The following is a 20,548-nucleotide window of genomic DNA, read 5'->3' as shown; positions in this document are numbered from 1 at the left end:
AGTGCAATATTACTGATATGACATGCAGTGTTTCAGTGCAATATTGCTGGTGACATGCAGTGTTTCAGTGCAATATTGCTGGTGTGACATGCAGTGTTTCAGTGCAATATTGCTGGTGACATGCAGTGTTTCAGTGCAATATTGCTGGTGTGACATGCAGTGTTTCAGTGCAATATTGCTGGTGACATGCAGTGTTTAAGTGCAGTATTACTGATGTGACATGCAGTGTTTAAGTGCAGTATTGCTGATGTGACATGTAGTATTTTAGTGCAATATTGCTGATGTGACATGCAGTGTTTCAGTGCAATATTGCTGGTGACATGCAGTGTTTCAGTGCAATATTGCTGGTGTGACATGCAGTGTTTCAGTGCAATATTGCTGGTGACATGCAGTGTTTCAGTGCAATATTGCTGATGTGACATGTAGTATTTTAGTGCAATATTGCTGGTGACATGCAGTGTTTAAGTGCAGTATTGCTGATGTGACATGTAGTATTTTAGTGCAATATTGCTGATGTGACATGCAGTGTTTCAGTGCAGTATTGCTGGTGACATGCAGTGTTTCAGTGCAATATTGCTGATGTGACATGCAGTGTTTCAGTGCAATATTGCTGGTGACATGCAGTGTTTCAGTGCAATATTGCTGGTGTGACATGCAGTGTTTCAGTGCAATATTGCTGGTGACATGCAGTGTTTCAGTGCAATATTGCTGATGTGACATGTAGTATTTTAGTGCAATATTGCTGGTGACATGCAGTGTTTAAGTGCAGTATTGCTGATGTGACATGTAGTATTTTAGTGCAATATTGCTGATGTGACATGCAGTGTTTCAGTGCAGTATTGCTGGTGACATGCAGTGTTTCAGTGCAATATTGCTGGTGTGACATGCAGTGTTTCAGTGCAATATTGCTGATATGACATGCAGTGTTTCAGTGCAATATTGCTGGTGTGACATGCAGTGTTTCAGTGCAATATTGCTGGTGACAATGCAGTGTTTCAGTGCAATATTGCTGGTGACATGTAGTATTTTAGTGCAATATCACTGATGCATGCAGTGTTTCAGTGCAATATTGCTGAGTGACATGCAGTGTTTAAGTGCAATATTGCTGATGTGACATACAGTGTTTAAGTGCAATATGACTGATATGGCATGCAATATTTGAGTGCAATATTTGAGTGCAGTATTGTTGATATGGCAAGCTGTGCCAGATTGGTCCAGTGGTTTAGGTTCTCCCCAATAATGTTTCTTGGTTGGTTATCACCATATGTGTGCTCCTGAGTCTCACCCCAGACCTGCTTCACTCAAGGCTGTCCAAACTGGTGAAGTTCCAGGTTAGAATTGATCTTCAGTAACCACTTCAGGGTGGTCAGGCTCACTGACTTGGTTGACACACGTCATCATATCCCAATTGCGTAGATCCATGCTCATGCTGTTGATCACTGGATTATCTGGTCCAGACCAGACTATTTACAGGCAGCTGCCATATAGCTGGAATATTGCTGAGTGCGGCATAAAACAATAAACCAACCAACCAAATCAGGCTGTCCAAACACACAGTATGACATACAGTGATCTACCTTAAAGACAGCACTGCGTTGACTAAATCCAAATACACTCACTCATTCCTCCCTCATGGTCTAACAGGACACGATATATCAGAACAAGTACTGCACAAAGTAGACTTAAACTCACCCAACAAACACATCAGGTTATCAAGTTGTATGTTTCTTAATGTTTGTTCTTTTTCCAGAGTTAGCTATGGTGTGTTGCCAGCTGACATCTTCAGGTGGTAGACACGTCTACAGTTTTCCTACATGAAGATCAAGTTTCTAGGATCTTTGCTGAAAGACAGTGTATCATGATTGTTTTGTCTGTACATGAGGACTGAAGAGTGTTGGGTGTTCTAAAACTGTGATCTGGATGTATTCAATGTTTATGGAGTTGGATGGAGCATCAACCAGTATGGCTGACTTGACAGATGACATTAGTGAGAGTGAAAATACTGTGAAGATATCACCAGATCTTGGCAGCAGCATTTTCAGCTGCTACAGAAAACTTGAATCCCCTCCTGGGCAAGGATAAGGTCATTACGACAGGGTTTGGCCTCCTCGTACACTGACAACTGACAATCACCAGAATGTGTATAAAGTCCAATACCTGAACTGTTGTCAAGACTATGTTCATCACTAGTTGCTTTGGTCCCTCCTTGCTGAACAGTTGACACTGATCGCCTGGAACATGTTCAGGGTCCAATAATTTTCTTAACTATTGTTAGCTGAAGATTACAGTCAGCTAAACATGTTCCACAATCTCTTGCTGTAAGTATGCAGGTCATCAGGACAAGTACAGGATATCTCGCAGCCATGTACCGGATCCTCACGGTCCATCCAGCAAACTCATCAAATGAGGCATCATTAGTCAAACTGTTGTAATGCAGGAAAGATCATCAGATGTTCATCCAGGATTTCAAGGGGAACAAAGACACAAACAGATTATTGATTGAAGTTTAATTGTCAGAGTAAAGGATGAAGCCAAACCACTACATGACATCCACACCTACTTCTACATGCTCACTCACATCCATAGCCACACCTACATGACATCCACACCCAGGTCTACATGCTCACTCACATCCATAGCCACACCTACATGACATCCACACCCAGGTCTACATGCTCACTCACATCCATAGCCACATCTACATGACATCCACACCCAGGTCTACATGCTCACTCACATCCATAGCCACACCTACATGACATCCACACCCAGGTCTACATGCTCACTCACATCCATAGCCACACCTACATGACATCCACACCCAGGTCTACATGCTCACTCACATCCATAGCCACACCTACATGACATCCACACCCAGGTCTACATGCTCACTCACATCCATAGCCACACCTACATGACATCCACACCCAGGTCTACATGCTCACTCACATCCATAGCCACACCTACATGACATCCACACCCAGGTCTACATGCTCACTCACATCCATAGCCACACCTACATGACATCCACACCCAGGTCTACATGCTCACTCACATCCATAGCCACATCTACATGACATCCACACCCAGGTCTACATGCTCACTCACATCCATAGCCACACCTACATGACATCCACACCCAGGTCTACATGCTCACTCACATCCATAGCCACACCTACATGACATCCACACCCAGGTCTACATGCTCACTCACATCCATAGCCACACCTACATGACATCCACACCCAGGTCTACATGCTCACTCACATCCATAGCCACACCTACATGACATCCACACCCAGGTCTACATGCTCACTCACATCCATAGCCACACCTACATGACATCCACACCCAGGTCTACATGCTCACTCACATCCATAGCCACACCTACATGACATCCACACCCAGGTCTACATGCTCACTCACATCCATAGCCACACCTACATGACATCCACACCCAGGTCTACATGCTCACTCACATCCATAGCCACACCTACATGACATCCACACCCAGGTCTACATGCTCACTCACATCCATAGCCACACCTACATGACACCCCACACCCAGGTCTACATGCTCACTCCACATCCATAGCCACACCTACATGACATCCACACCCAGGTCTACATGCTCACTCACATCCATAGCCACACCTACATGACACCCACACCCAGGTCTACATGCTCACTCACATCCATAGCCACACCTACATGACATCCACACCCAGGTCTACATGCTCACTCACATCCATAGCCACACCTACATGACATCCACACCCAGGTCTACATGCTCACTCCACATCCATAGCCACACCTACATGACATCCACACCCAGGTCTACATGCTCACTCACATCCATAGCCACATCTACATGACATCCACACCCAGGTCTACATGCTCACTCACATCCATAGCCACACCTACATGACATCCACACCCAGGTCTACATGCTCACTCACATCCATAGCCACACCTACATGACATCCACACCCAGGTCTACATGCTCACTCACATCCATAGCCACACCACGCACATGACATCCACACCCAGGTCTACATGCTCACTCACATCCATAGCCACACCTACATGACATCCACACCCAAGTCTACATGCTCACCTCACATCCATAGCCACACCTACATGACATCCACACCCAGGTCTACATGCTCACTCACATCCATAGCCACATCTACATGACATCCACACCCAGGTCTACATGCTCACTCACATCCATAGCCACACCTACATGACATCCACACCCAGGTCTACATGCTCACTCACATCCATAGCCACACCTACATGACATCCACACCCAGGTCTACATGCTCACTCACATCCATAGCCACACCTACATGACATCCACACCCAGGTCTACATGCTCACTCACATCCATAGCCACATCTACATGACATCCACACCCAGGTCTACATGCTCACTCACATCCATAGCCACACCTACATGACATCCACACCCAGGTCTACATGCTCACTCACATCCATAGCCACACCCACACAACGTGACGTCCACTTCTACACACACCCCATTAACACCAACACCCATGTCTGCACCCACCCTGAAGCATCCCAAACTACCAAAATGTCAGCTAAATATCAACTGGAATACAAATAATATGAATGTCTAGTGTGGAAGTTGGGTAAGTGTGTGAGGTTAGTTTTACGCTGCACTCAAGAATCAGTTGGGATAGTGATGGAATCTCAGCATGTGAAACATAATAACATATCAGTAGATTAATACTAGTATGTGTGTAATATATGACATGCATTGTAACATGTGACTTGGATATGACCTTCCTTTGTAATATGGGTGTATTATAGAACATGAATTTAACATGTGACTTGGATATGACCTTCCTTTGTAATATGGGTGTATTATAGAACATGAATTGAAATATGAGTGTATTATAGAACATGAAATTGAATTTAACATGTGACTTGGATATAACAGTGGACTTGAAATGATACTTGTGGAATGTAGAACGTGCGTAAGAACCTTTTATAGAACCATTCTGTGTGTTGGCAGTAAGCAGCACCAGGATCGGTTGTTGATACAGATGACAATCTTTCAAGTGAAGCACTGTGGACTTTTTGTTTTCAGTTTTGCAGCATAAGAAATATATGATACTGATTTGCCAGATTCTTACAAATAGCACCATGTCTTTTTTCTCCAAGAAATCCAGAGTGAATCTTCAGTCATGTGTGAATGGACCTTCTAGATATGTTTCCGATCGTCTTTTGTTCTCTGTGACTATATGTGTCTGTTTGACCAACTTTTACTTCACATTTACAATTTCTTGAATCACCCCTGGTGACTGAACATAGTATTTAGGAAATAGCACATGCTTTGGTCCGTTCCATCTTAAAGCACCTGGGAACTAGAATGTCACTAGAGCCATCTAGCACGAGGACCCAAAACTTTGGGAAGGAACAATTTCAAGGTTATGACGGCTCACATGTACGAAAATTGACATGGGTTGGTTGATGTTTCTCATCAAAACTGTGTTAATTATCAAAGTTATCACATATTAGTTTTCTTTCAATGTTGAGTTCATTGAGCTGAAGGCAGTGCTTTAGGGATGGCCTGTTTTCTCAGTGTATGAAAAATTTGAATATATTCGTTGAACCACTGGATGAATGAAATTGATTTGAGCACCAATTGTGCATTTAATCATTAGGGCTCCTTGCCTCTAGGCAGGAGACCTATTGTAATCGTTCGGATTATTATTATTATTATTATTATTTATTATTCCGCCAATTTGTGTACCAAACATAACTCCTAAACCAATGCTCCGATCGATCGCTTACAAAAAAGGTGTAGATATTCCCCTTAAAAACCTCTAGGCTCTAGGCCCAATAGCAAAGGGGAGATAATTCAAAATTAATTCCAAAATTTCAAAGTTTGACTGCAAATATCTCAAGAACTAATTGCTCCAACACTTCCAAGTCTCTTGTACAGATCCACAATCGAATTCCCAACAATTTTGCCTGGACGGGTCAAGTCAATATGGTAGATGATGGCTTGGTGATTCCAGAACACTAATTATTTTGACCCTAGACCCAAGAACAACTGAGATACAGCCTTTTAAAGAGGGAACTATTTCTTCTCCGGAAATTCTTAAAAGGTACATGAACCTGGGGGCTCTATTTGGAAGATCCGCTCGCCTGTCAAAAACGTGTTCTGGCTCCGTTTTGGACAATGATATCTAGCCCTCAGATACAATAGATAGATAGAACTAAAGCCGAGGAGCCCTCATTGGTGCCTGCAACTATATTTTGACATTTGTGTTGTCAGTTCGGATCTCTCTAACCACCATTGTTTTCTAATGTATTTCAGCTCTGACTATCAGTCAGTAACTTTTCTTTTGACAAATTGTTCTTTCCACAAATCAAAGGAAATTCAGAATGATTTCTTGATCAGGTCAATTATGAATTCCTGAAGAACATATAATAGTAGATATTTTGTTGAAATATTATTTGTTTAATCTTTCCAAGCTGTGAATAATGTCATCAGGCTATTGTTGGTGTCTTGTGAGAAAAGGAATTGTTAGCATATATATATATATATATATACATGTATAATCACTGGTAATTGTTTTATGTTTCAATGTCTTCTTCACAATGGCATTCTTAATGTCAGTGTTTTTCCAAATTCTTCATAGTTTTTAGATAATAATTCTGAAAAAATATATGTCATGTAATGTCATTTATATATTGTGCGATGCGATGAAGCTATATATAAATGTTGATAGATATATTTTTTAGGTTTAGCTTCAGAACTCATGAGGAGGATAGGAAGCTAGCTCCTGTTCAGAAAAGAAAAATAGTACGCTTTTAAATTGATATGCGGACAAATTTAAGGGGAGCTATTTATGTGTATAGACCCAGATAAATGAAGTCGGTGTATATGATAGGCTTACTGGTTTTTCACATCTTCCAACAGGAATCTACCAGGGTCTGTTGTCCTATCCTAGAGGTTCTCAGTAATAATTGTCCTGAAAGTTGTTCCAGAATAACCTTAGTTGTAAAACCCAAAAAAAATGTAGATGACCTGTTAAAACAAAAGAAATTGTGGTTCTTCACCCAAAGGCAGAAATAGCCGGTCGTTAAGAAACAAGCAGGACCTCCCGTCAACGTAAACAGGAACTGGATGGTCTCTTTGCCACTTGCAATGTTTTTGTGTGGGATTCTTTCAGTTTCCATGTATTGGGATCATGTAGTCAGGCTGCCAAACTGAATTATCTGGTGCAGACTGTTGTCATCTGGTTGGAATATTGCAATAACCATTCAGCAGCAAACAAGCAGTTACAATTTGGTTTCTGGCTTTTAAAGAACCTTTCGAAAACTTCCGAAACGTATTTTCCCCAATTTTGCAAATACATTTGTCTTCCTAAAGCTTCTATTGGATACGTTTATATCTTAAAGTTTATATATCTGGCACTGAAATCCTATTTCATGTCAGTCATTATATGGTGCGGGGCTGGTTTAAACCCATATATGGCAAACTTGTAAAATTAAAATATTTTCTGTTTTTTTTCCACTGCCTGATTCCATATTTACAGTCAAGTATTCACATTTTACAAATATTGCATTTTACATTTTGATTATATGAAACAAACACAAGAATGTTTCTTTAATGGATAGACATCCATGTTGGTGCTGTTGAGGTTCAGTAATGAAGAAGAATGATGTAAGAAGAGTACAAATGTTTTATATCCGATGAAAATACAAACTTATTCCTTAAGGCTTGAGGCATACCCCAGCTCTTAATATTGTCTATATAAGTGCTGACTGTAACTGACAGTACCATTGTATACATGTTGTCAATATTTGTCATACACCAACTGGTTCTCACCAGCAAACACCATTGATCAATGCATCAGCACCTAAACACCTTCAAACACCAACAACAACATAACATACTCATTTTCTTGGAAAGTGATGCTGTTCATTTTCTTCTCAGAGTCAAGTCAATTATATGTTTTTATTGACTTGAAGTGTAAGTCCCTTGAACAACAAATTTATTGGGATATAAACTATATATAGAATGTATCTTATATAGCAGTGAACTCTTAAACTGCTTCATTTGTGCTGTTCATAGTATGCTGTTCACTGTGTGCTGTTCATAGTTTGCTGTTCAGTGAGCTGCTGACTGTGCTGTTCATAATATGTTGTTCACTGTGTGCTGTTCATAGTATGCTGTGAGCTGTGTGCTGTTCATAGTATGCTGTGAGCTGTTCACTGTATGCTGTTCATAATATTTTGTTCACTGTGAGCTGCTGTGTGCTGTTCATAGTATGTTGTTCACTGTGAGCTGCTGACTGTGTGCTGTTCATAGTATGTTGTTCACTGTGAGCTGCTGACTGTGCTGTTCTGCTGACTGTGTGCTGTTCATAGTATGTTGTTCACTGTGAGCTGCTGACTGTGTGCTGTTCATAGTATGTTGTTCACTGTGAGCTGCTGACTGTGCTGTTCATAGTATGTTGTTCACTGTGAGCTGCTGACTGTGCTGTTCATAATATGCTGTTCACTGTGAGCTGCTGACTGTGCTGTTCATACATCAAATGTATGCAGCAACGTACCCAAGTGCTTATGATTGTTATTATGTTAAATATGTGCATAGGAAAAAAGGTATCATAGTAACAACATAAAAGATATATTATCCCTGTTAAAATAATTGTTTAAGATATATATTCTTCTAGTCATGGAATGGAACTTCTTTGAAGTTATAATATCAGATTATTTTTAACTGAATCACCAGTCAATTGAAGCAAAATATGTACACAGCTAATATCAATTTCTGGCTTAGTTGACAGTGCAAATGCAGTGATAATCTTTATCTCTCTATATAAAACAATTCCTCGCCTAACAGGAAGTACCACTGAACTTGTGAATTATCATGTCTAGTGATGTTTGATTCAAAGTTTCCAATTTTCATTTACTAACTTTGTTTGTTCACCTCCAACATTATGTAGTTTTGACAGTGATCTTTTTTGGCGGGCCATCCACGGACCCTTAAGACCCACGTTATAGAGAGGGATGACTGTATATAGTGGCATCCTCAATTTATATATAAAAGCAGATATTTCACTCCAATGATTGCCGAGGGGACTTAGGTTCTTAAGCTTTCTTAAATAGGTATGATTTATTTCTTTAGCATCTTCATTTCATATTTCTTTGTGCCATAAGAAACCAAAATTTCTTCGATGGAACTTGTACAGGTTTGGAATATATACTATGGATCTTAGAAACATATTAGATACCCTTGTAGACATAATGGTGCAATAATGACTACTGTATTTACATTCAAAACTGGTTGTTTCAATTACACTACTTTACTAATACCGAGAATGACCAGCCTGACTGGCTGATTTACCATGTCATGTGACTCGACTCCCATCGTGTGTTCAGATATTGATTCAAAAGTATCCTATCACAGTAATTTGAATGAACTGACTTCTCAGGCCACTGTTTCAAGAGAATATGTTTTCTTGTGTAAAACAGTAAAAATACCATTTTGTTTCAAATCAAGTCTTGGAAAGAACAAACTTGGTCACCAATGTCAACCTTGCAATAAATGATAACCAGAGAAGATGATTTCAATTATTCCTGTACATTTATATAAACTTTCTTACATGCAGCAAACAAAAATATTGAGTTTGTTTTATTTCTAAATACCAATCACCTGAACTTTGTTTGCTCCTTGTGATCAAGCAGCGATTCAGTTAAATACATACCCCCAAATAGCTCAAGATTTTTAATACAATGTTTAGAGCACTGATCAAATTATGGACACATAAGTACACCATGAGCATTTAGTGCACAGCCCATCATGAGCAGCATGCTATGAACAGCACACTGCAGGGCTCGATTTAAGAGATGTTATCCTACTTGAACCAGGTGCAACCTGAGATAAAAACCTAGTAGAACCAGCCAAATTCCAGTTGCAACGCCGTGTGTATGTATGCGACAGTATGACTTGTCCTAGACTGTGCTTCCAAGGGTATTTCCTTGCTGGTTTCATAAACAGTTGACTGTATTTGCTAATATATTCATATGTGTAAGTGGTGTATGTTTTATTTCACCAGAATTACACCTAAGCCAACATGCATAGATGTAAATATGCTACCCCAGATATCATTGAAACATTCAAATATACAGTGGAAGCCCTCCAATCCGGCAGCCCTCCAATCCGGCATGCTCTCAATATCGGCACTAGAATTTGGTCCCGACAGATGGTGTTTAATTTATTATCATTCTCTAAACCGGCACGACCTCTATACCGGCATTTTTTGTCGGTCCCAACGAGTGCCGGTTTAGAGGGCTTCCACTGTTTATGTGTACATAATACCTATGTTAATCCACATGTATGTGTCTAACACAAGTAAGCTGATGTGTGTTTACAAACAGGCTTGACAGTTAATGTTTGAACTGAATTTTGACCAAAGCATGTATTTGTATTCTGTATAGACAGCTATATTTCTTGAATGGAGACTACACATGAAAAGTTCATGCCAGATTGTCTAAACTCTGGTAACTAATTTGGTATGTATTTGTTTATACCAGAGTCAAGGCATCATCAAGTAGCGTATGTAGTCATGTAATTGTCCGTTGTTACACTGCTTGCAATATACCCATGTGCAGTGAAAGATAATGACAATAGCCCTTGATTTTATGATGAAAATAGATTTGTATCTACGGTAATTTAGAATAAAAGCATTTATGCCAGAAATGCTTTCAGTTCACCTTGGTGATATTGTTGTAGAATCAGCGGCTATGATGAAAATAGATTTGTATTTACGGTAACTTAGATTAAAAGCATTTGTGCCAGAAATACTTTCAGTTAGCCTTGGTGATATTGTTGTAGAATCAGCAACTATGATGAAAATAGATTTGTATCTACGGTAACTTAGATTAAACGCATTTATGCCAGAAATACTTTCAGTTAGCCTTGGTGATATTGTTCTAGAATCAGCGGCTATGATGAAAATAGATTTGTATCTACGGTAACTTAGATTAAAAGCATTTATGCCAGAAATACTTTCAGTTAGCCTTGGTGATATTGTTGTAGGATTAGTGGCTTGTTTCACCACACATTATTTTTTTCTATGTTATTGAGTTTGTTGAAATGTTTGAAATCTGACATAATTCAGCTTTTGATCCAGTATAATCTTTTTCATCATTTTTGATTGATGAGACAACAAAGTTATTCAACAAAATTTGACAAGTTTCCTAGATTTATTAATGTAATATTCGAATAGGAAGAAGTGTGGTGTGCATGAATTCACAATGGAAGTGTTTGTGTAGATTTTAGCAAATGACCAACCACATTAGATTCTTAGAGGTGACATGGGAAGTTTGTAAGCCCTTTTTATTATTTGATGGATCACACATGTTTCAACATCAACATCTGGATGTAATTCATTATAGGCTTTTGGAAACACTACACTAGTATAATTTTCATCATCCAGATTAGTATTGCTACTACTTAATGAAATACAAACAAATTTCATGTTTCTGCATGGCAAGATACCAAAAGATAATTTGTTCTTTTGGTGGTTGGATAAATATATGTTTGTACATAGTCTTCATCATTTCTTATGAATAACAGTGATAAAGTTGCATGTCTTTTCCTTCACCTGATTGGAAAAGTCCTGAAATGTTTTTATGAAAATCAATATGTGGTTTTCTTACTTCAGTCATGTAAACCAACTCTGAAAGTTATACAGCCTTACAGACAGGACATGTATTTCGGCCTCTAACCTGTTATCACTGAATGGAAGAACAGGAATTGATTTTGTGAGAAACCATGACACACTTTTTTCAGTATATCCAACAAGTCCGTTGAACAGGTTTTATTTTCCTTTTGTACACTGAAATTGTAATTTTCAAACATTTTTTTGAAGAAGTCCCAGTTCCTCATCATCAAAGTATAGCATAAGGTCAGTGCCTTTGTGAGTATCTTTGTGTCTCCTACATTCCATAAATACATACCTATCTAAACCATCACCATATCAACACATTATCTGGGTTGTCATAAAGGAGAGAACACAGTCTGTGGTTTTATCCACAGGTTATACTTCTCATGCAGTAGACCTGTAACAGGGCATAAAGGTGAGAACACAGTCTGTGGTTTTATCCACAGGTTATACTTCTCATGCAGTAGACCTGTAACAGGGCATAAAGGAGAGAACACAGTCTGTGGTTTTATCCACAGGTTATACTTCTCATGCAGTAGACCTGTAACAGGGCATAAAGGTGAGAACACAGTCTGTGGTTTTATCCACAGGTTATACTTCTCATGCAGTAGACCTGTAACAGGGCATAAAGGAGAGAACACAGTCTGTGGTTTTATCCACAGGTTATACTTCTCATGCAGTAGACCTGTAACAGGGCATAAAGGAGAGAACACAGTCTGTGGTTTTATCCACAGGTTATACTTCTCATGCAGTAGACCTGTAACAGGGCATAAAGGAGAGAACACAGTCTGTGGTTTTATCCACAGGTTATACTTCTCATGCAGTAGACCTGTAACAGGGCATAAAGGAGAGAACACAGTCTGTGGTTTTATCCACAGGTTATACTTCTCTGTGCAGTAGACCTGTAACCTGCATAAAGGAGAGAACACAGTCTGTGGTTTTATCCACAGGTTATACTTCTCATGCAGTAGACCTGTAACAGGGCATAAAGGTGAGAACACAGTCTGTGGTTTTATCCACAGGTTATACTTCTCATGCAGTAGACCTGTAACAGGGCATAAAGGAGAGAACACAGTCTGTGGTTTTATCCACAGGTTATACTTCTCATGCAGTAGACCTGTAACAGGGCATAAAGGAGAGAACACAGTCTGTGGTTTTATCCACAGGTTATACTTCTCATGCAGTAGACCTGTAACAGGGCAGAGGGATAGCCTTGTGCTTAAAGTGTCCTCTGGTCATGTTGAAAACCTAGGTTCGATTCCTCACATGGGTACAATTTGTGAAGCCTATTTCTGAGGTTCGTGGCTCTGATAATGCTGGAATGTTACTAGATGTGCTGTAAAATGATATTCACTCACTCCTTTTGCAACACTGAAGTAGTGATATGACCATTATTTTGTTTGTGTTTAACAGACAAGTCTATTCTATAGTGTAGACAAATTAATACACATCAGTTTTCTTCTTTTGGAAATGTCCCATTTAAAATCAATATAGTCATTTGATATAGTCTTTCATTTTCTTCATCTTTAATATTTAGGATTTTGAGAAAGTCAGTTCTGATCTTGTCAGTGTATTATCCTGGTCAAGTGTATTGATATATAACATATCTACATGTGAAGAAATGTTAAGAAGTAACTGTGAGTTCTTGTTACAAATAATCAATACAACATATGTCATCATAGTCACATAATGCTAATATTCATTGTGCTCCATGTCAAGAAGATGCCTGTTAGGTAATATTAAGGAGGCTGTATATCATGTAAGGTAACCATGTGGCTACTTCTAGTTATATCATGCTCACTTATAGCCAATATTCAATCAGGTAAAAAATCACTGTTTGGAGAGTTGTGTCCATTTGTAAGTGCAGCAAGCTTGTTTGTATCGACGTTGATTAATCTGTGAGCACTATTGTTCTGCTTTTATGTTCCATCAGTTGAACTGATGTGTGATATGAGTATCATGAATGAACAGGAAGGCACTGGAAAGGAAACTTGAAAGCGAACCATCATCATGATGAGTGAACGCTTTATACACAGGCTATGCTACACAACAAAGCTATGCCACATTTACTTGAATGAACTGATCATGTTCAAACAGGTTTTAAGGTTATCAGAACTCTAGAGTAGACTAAATAGAATCAGATGTTGTCAATCTCCGTTTTGTGCCAGATTATAAATGACTTGTGCAGAGGTTGAGAGGTCTGTGTCTGATATGTGTTCTACATTTGTTGACAACATCATCTGATGCTGGCAGTCAGTGACTGTACATGTTGTATGTTTATGTGAAACCCCTACAGATTTTGTTCCTCAATAAATAAATTGATAGTTCCACCTGTTAGTAGTGTTTGTTGTTGAGATGTGGAGACAAAATATTCCTGTGATTTAATCATGTTGATGTACTTGGCAATGTAGATGTACTACTAGGTGGGGATTTTAATGCAAAAACAGGTATAGAGTTGGATTACATTTTACCAGGGAGACTATATAACGGGGAGTGGTCACTCCTCGAAAAGCCCCTTAGCGTATGCCTCGGCTCGTCACGTGACCAGTGTAGCCAATATGGTGGCAGCTTAGTTTTTAAGATTGAGCACTGTAAATTTTCAACAGCTTATTACATTCGCTGAGTGTTGTGACAACTGAAAACCTACATGTAGAAGATAAGTTACCTATTCTGTCACTTCATTTTAAGTCAAATAATTGTTATTGGTGTCAGTATTAGTACAGTAGATTTGTAGTAAAGTTTCAAGTCGGCATATTGTAGCTCACTGGCTTCAATTCTCGGTACACAGCGAAGAAGGATTAAATTCTATCGCTAAAACCTTCTTTCAAATATTCGTTTAATTTTTAGAAGGGAAATATACCTTTAGTTGAAAGGTGTTTGCAAGGAATAGTGATAGTTTTATAGCTAAAAATAAATTGTTAGGGATGAAGCTTGGTGTCAAATATGAAGAAACTCCAGTGAATGGTTCTTGAGGTATCTCGCTGACAAGCATAACATGTAGTTTAATATACTGAAATCTTCAAAGTGTCTCTGTGACCTTGAAAATTAAGTGAAGGTCACCAAAATCGACTGGGTCCTGCGCCTTCCCTGGATAAAGCTTGGGGTTGAATATGAAGAAAATCCAGTGAACGGTTCTTGAGATAGCTTTACATGCAGGTTTACATGCTGAAATCTTCAAAGTGTCGCCATGACCTTGAAAATTATGTGAAGGTCACCAAAATCGACTGGGTCCTGCACCTTCCCGAGAAAAAGCTTGGTATTGAATATGAAGAAAATCCAGTGAACGGTTCTTGAGACAGCTTAACATGCAGGTAAAACGTGAAAGTCCCCTTGTGACCTTAAAAATGAAGGTCAAGGTCACCAAACCTGACTTGGACTTTTCTTATAGTGTGATGAACCCAGGTACCAAATATGAAAAGAATCTAGTGAACGGTTCTTAAGATATTCCAATTCGTACGTACGGACGGACGTACGGACGGAACCTAATACCCCGCTAAACGCGCGGCGGGGGATAATAACTGTACAAGTTCAGGATGAAGCTGAATTCCTGGTACGCAACGTGCTTCGATTTCATAAGCTAGTTCAGTGATAAGAATGGAAAAAGGAAGAGGGCTTAGGATACACCCTTGTCGTAGACCCAATGGACAATCAGAACATGTTGATAAATTATTATTAAATTTGACACACGCTTTAACACTTGCATAGAGGGCTTGGATTGATTTAAGCATTTTGCTGCTTACTCCTCTTAGCCTTAACATATTTCACAGTTTTGTCCTATTCACGAAGTCGAAGGCTTTGGAAAAGTCTATGAAACATGCAAACACTTTACCTCCCTTTTTGAGATAGCGTTCAATAACGGACTGTAGGATAAAAATACATCATACATGTATATGGAAATGATATAATAGATGTAGGGTATCTGCAAGTATTCTGTTTAAGGTGAAGCATTATCGCGTAACTTCTTTTAGAGGCATATTTACAAGCTGGTGAGTCAGATAGGGACAAACTTTATGGATGTACAACTTCTGTATTCGGAGATACGACTTGCTTGACAACGATACAAGAATCTGTATCGAAACGTCGCATCTCCCGAATAAAGTTGTTCATCCATAGAGTTTGTCTTTATCTACATAATCGCGTATTAAAACCGATAATTCCTGTGGATCGCTGTAGGACTGATGGAGACAACTTCACACAGACAATCAACATATATGCTGTATTTCTGTTTCCTTATTATAAAATGTTAAGATTTTAAAGAAATAAACTCTTCGCTTCTTTTGTGTGTACGCAAATGAAACATATCTCTGAGACAACACATTGCATAATGTTTTGCAGTCACATCGTTTCGTGTTTCTGTCTTCAGCATAACGAAGATTAGGGTTATGAGTATCCAGACGTCCAGCTGATGAAGATGTATTTCTTTCGGCTATACCATTCATGTATACCTTAGAAACAAAGTATACACATGGAAACAAGTATCGCAGACACGTTTGTTGAGAGGGTTGTTCTGACGGGAGACGGTGAACCAGTTCGTAGACGCGGTGGACTCGTAGCCCATACTGGTTCGTAGACGGTGATTTCTTAGACGTGTATAAATAACTGAATGATAGTATTTGGCTGAACAAGTTCGTAGACGCGGTGGACTCGTAGCCCAGACTGGTTCGTAGACGGTGATTTCGTAGACGTGTATAAATAATTGAATGATAGTATTTTGTAAACATATTAATTTTGATAATCACTTGGATTGTGTATAACGAAGTTGTTAGGCTTTGTTTTCAGTGATACGAAACAAAGGACAAGAAAAGTGTGATTGAAGAGTGAACGAATATTTTCCCGTATCTTGTCTAGACTCGTTTATTTGTATAAATGTATTTGTATTTGTATATGTATAATTGTTTTGATAATATTCATGTGATAATGTAGTGTTTGTGTTGGTCTTTTGTTTTCAGTGATACGAAAATATTGTCACTGTGTGACTTTGGTTCAATGGTGTAATAAAAATGAAGCGGCGTAAAATATATAAAGACGGACAACAGTGTTATGGCAAGAGAGATAATTTAATATATACTAACCAATATTGAAAACGCACCACTTACAAAAGTTCAGATTACTAAAAGCACGTGTAAGGAATTTATATTTTTAGTGGATAATAACAGATGGACGACTGACAAAAACAACAACACAGAAAAGACGCTGATTCAATTAATTGTTCCACAGTCAGAAAGGATCAAACTCACGAGGGGTCAAATCGAAAAGTCATTATCGCGTGTGACCGCCATTTGCATTGGCACATGCAGTGCAACGCCTCCTCATTGAGTCAATAAGCTTCCGAATTGAGTTCTGGAGGATGGCATTCCACTTCTGCAGTAGTGTGGCCTCAAGTTCCTGGATGTTTCGCATCTGTTGTCGCTGCGAAAGACTTTGATCAATTTCGTCCCACAAGGGGATGTGGCGATAGTACTGACCAATGAATTCCCTGGATGTGTTGCAGCATGGAAAGTCTAGCTGTGTGTGCCCGTGCGTTGTCCCGTTGAAAAGTATGAAAATCTTGGTAGTGATTGCAGAATGCTACGACGTGATTCTGAAGAATCTGGTCACGGTAGTAAAGGGCATTAACTCTCCCTTGACAGACATGAAGGCAGTCTTGTGATTGTAACTTATTCCACCCCAGACCATGGCACTCCCACCACCCCTACGATCAGTCTGAACTACACACTCATCATAACGTTCACCACGTGTACGTCAAACACGTAATCGGCCGTCAGCATTACGTAAATGAAGACGTGACTCGTCAGTGACTACCATACCATGCCATTGTTGTAACCTTCACTGAACATGCCTGTTAACCCATTGTATACGCTCTTTACGGTGTCTGTCAGTCAGAATTGGTCCAACGTAAGGACGTCGAGCAAGGAGCCCTGTAGCGTGTAGACGGCGTCGCATGGTGTTAGCGCTGATGACTCCACGTCGACCTTGAACTAGTGCAGCAGTCCTGGCAGTCGGCAGTATTCGATCACGGATATGGTCAAGGTCAATATGGCGACCCTGACGGGGCGTCGTGACACGTTATTGCCAAGGTCGTGGAGGGTCACGGGTGCTGCCTGTCTGCTGACGTCGTCTATCAGTCAATCAAGTTTATTTCGTTACAAGGCCTTTGGCCCACGTACAATACAAATAAACATGTGTAATTATAAGATAGTGGCATTTGACAATCAGATTCATTTGTATAAAGACCGCAATGACAATGCTTCCTTAATGTAAGAAGAACAATTTGTTAGTGTTGAAAACTTGGTACAAGATCATGTGTTCAGAAAGTATTGTTGATCTATGTAATTTGGTAATGCTTTAAAATGTTTACAGCGCAAATCATGATAAACTTTAGTTTCAAATAGGAATTGAAATTCATTTTCTACAAAATTATCATTACAAATATTACAAAGTCTTTGGTGCCTCGGAACTCCATCAAATATACTGGTATTTTTATATAGAGAGCTGCACCGATTCGTAACATTGTTATTCGACGCCTCACATCTTTAGATTTCAATAGAGTTAAAGACGCCGTGTATGATGGTGGAGTGGCCAAGTCCAAGTTGTCGAGCAATATCCCTGCTGCTGGTGCCAACCTGAATCATGCCTAGTACACGTTCTTTTCGTGAGGTGTTAACCTCGGCATCTCTGTCCTCGTTTCACAATCGTTAGTGAAGGAATGAGAATCGTTTCTCATACACCTGCTTTTAATGTCGGAGTCAGAATGATTTCATAAATTAAATACGCGCTTTTTTCATGGCGTGGCTGCATGTTGATGCGTTTTGGAATTAAGAGTCATACGGTGAACAGGAATTTGTTTCTAAAGCCTGTTTTCGACTAGACACGCCCTTCGACTTCATGTTAGTTATATTCATTGATCATTGTCATGCTGAAATCCATATTGATGAAAATTTGGACAATTTTAGACTGGTGCGTTTTCAATGTTGGTGAATATATTTCTGAACAGTAACAACAGGTAACAACAGATAGCAGATAACAGCTCGTTTCACAATCTGATTTACTCGGTTATATTTTTTTTATTTCACAAAACTCAAACACTTGTCGTTTACACTAAGCCATAATATCGATGTTCATCATCAATGATGTTGACGTTTCCCCCATGTTACTAACGTCCACGAATCCACCGCTCAATCCGCCTACGAATCACACAGTGAATTTGAGATATGCATGTACTTCCATCAAAGTGAGTGAGGTTAGTTTTACGCCGCACTCATCAATATTCCAGCTATATGGCGACGCTCTGTTAATAATCGAGTCTGGACCAGACAATCCAGTAATCAACAACGTGAGCATCGATCGGCGCAATTGGAATACGATGACATGACATGTTTCAATCAAATCAGCGAGCCTGACCACCCGATCCCGTTGGTTGCCTCTTACGATAAGCATGGGAACTGAAGATCAATTCCGTTCAGGTTAAATGGCTTCCACATCGTCGTTTGTCAAACAGAATAATAAGGAATCACCTACAATCGTCTGAAAATGCAGCCAGAGGAACTATCAGTCTAAGTAAACTTAGGCTCAGTATTATTCGTTACACCGCTATACTGAGTATAACAAAGTAGAAGGTCGCGTCAGCTGACCTTTGAGCGACCTATGACCGTCCAATCAAATGCAAGACGGCCAAACGGATTTAACCAATCAGACAACGGCTATTATTTAGGGTTCGGCGGGACATACAAAATGGAATATCTCTTCCCCGGTCGCTGACACTGATGTCTCAACAAACGAAAAAACCCAGATAGTTTACCTGCAGTATATATGTTTAGGGATTTCTGATGATATGGTTACTATTAGCTTATATTTCCACAAGATGACATCCTGGAATATTGACAAAAACGCTATTTTCAGCGACTGTTTAGTCACTGTTGTAAATATTATATCTGTATGTATCTAATCAACTTTAATCTTTAACGGACCCTATCCAGACAACTTGAACAAAGGATCGAACAAGAGATGCTAGGATCTCAGAGCACAATAGAAATATGTATGGGGAGAGTGGGTCACCTTTTCTGCGTCCTCTCTGAATAGATATCTGTGATGACAATTTTCCATTAACAATCAGTTTGGAAGAAATATTGTTGTAGAAAGTTGAAAACCATTTCCTAATATCTTTTCCACAACCAAAGAACCCAAATGTTTCATCAAGAAAGGACCAAGACACAGAATCAAAAGCTTTTTCAAAATCAACAAGCTAAAGAAGGCCTGGAGTTGTTTTTGCGTTCTGCAAAACATAAAACATCATACATTCTGATATTCTCTCCAATATACCTTCCTGCCATGAAACTTGTCTGATCTTCGCTAATGAGAAAAGGCAGCACAGTTTTAAGTCTCTCTGCTATAACTGATGACATAAGCTTGTCAGAAGAATTAATAATGAAGCGCTTAGGTTTGTTGCCCTGCTTCTGAGTAACTTAGAGTTCTCCATTTGTAAAGCCAAAGTTAACAGATCTCAGCAAAAAGTCTCCAATATCAACCCAAAAGAATTTGTAAAACTCATAACTGAAACCATCGGAACCAGGACTTTTATTATTTTTTGTCTTTTTTAATGTCTTGAGACGTTCATCTTTGTTAAAGGCAGCGAAAAAAAGGAAAAAAGATATGCACATTAAGTGGAATCCTGATAGTTTTACGATTCTTTGAATAAACTTCTCCACATCAATTTGTGACATGCTCGACCTGAACTTTAAGGGTAAGATTTATAAAATACAGACAATCATTAATAAATGGATGAGACGCACTATTACACCTCTAGGTAAAATTGCCATCATTAAATCACTCTTAATA

General features: G+C 39.3%; 1 protein-coding gene and 1 long non-coding RNA gene across 2 annotated transcripts in view; both read left to right on the top strand.

Moving 5' to 3' along the window:
• Nucleotides 1-2,721, top strand: part of LOC124279836 (beta-1,4-N-acetylgalactosaminyltransferase bre-4-like) — a 41,178-nt gene extending 38,457 nt beyond the window's left edge. The window contains exon 8 of the mRNA XM_046715717.1: nt 1,751-2,721. Within this exon, the coding sequence (XP_046571673.1) occupies nt 1,751-1,756 (6 nt within the window). The 3' untranslated portion in view covers nt 1,757-2,721. The remainder of the gene's footprint in view (nt 1-1,750) is intronic.
• Nucleotides 2,722-6,175: 3,454 nt separating this feature from the next.
• On the top strand, nt 6,176-12,702 carry LOC124279835. The gene is made up of 3 exons (XR_006899493.1): nt 6,176-12,047; nt 12,120-12,591; nt 12,664-12,702. It is a non-coding gene; the product is annotated as an uncharacterized LOC124279835 (long non-coding RNA).
• The last annotated feature ends 7,846 nt before the right edge of the window (nt 12,703-20,548 follow it).

Source organism: Haliotis rubra, unplaced genomic scaffold, assembly GCF_003918875.1.
Source record: "Haliotis rubra isolate DU_JTF1 unplaced genomic scaffold, ASM391887v1 Scf257, whole genome shotgun sequence".
Taxonomy (NCBI): Eukaryota; Metazoa; Mollusca; class Gastropoda; order Lepetellida; family Haliotidae; genus Haliotis; species Haliotis rubra.
The sequence above is the reverse complement of the archived record's forward strand: the minus strand, read 5'-3'. Positions and strand labels throughout refer to the sequence as shown.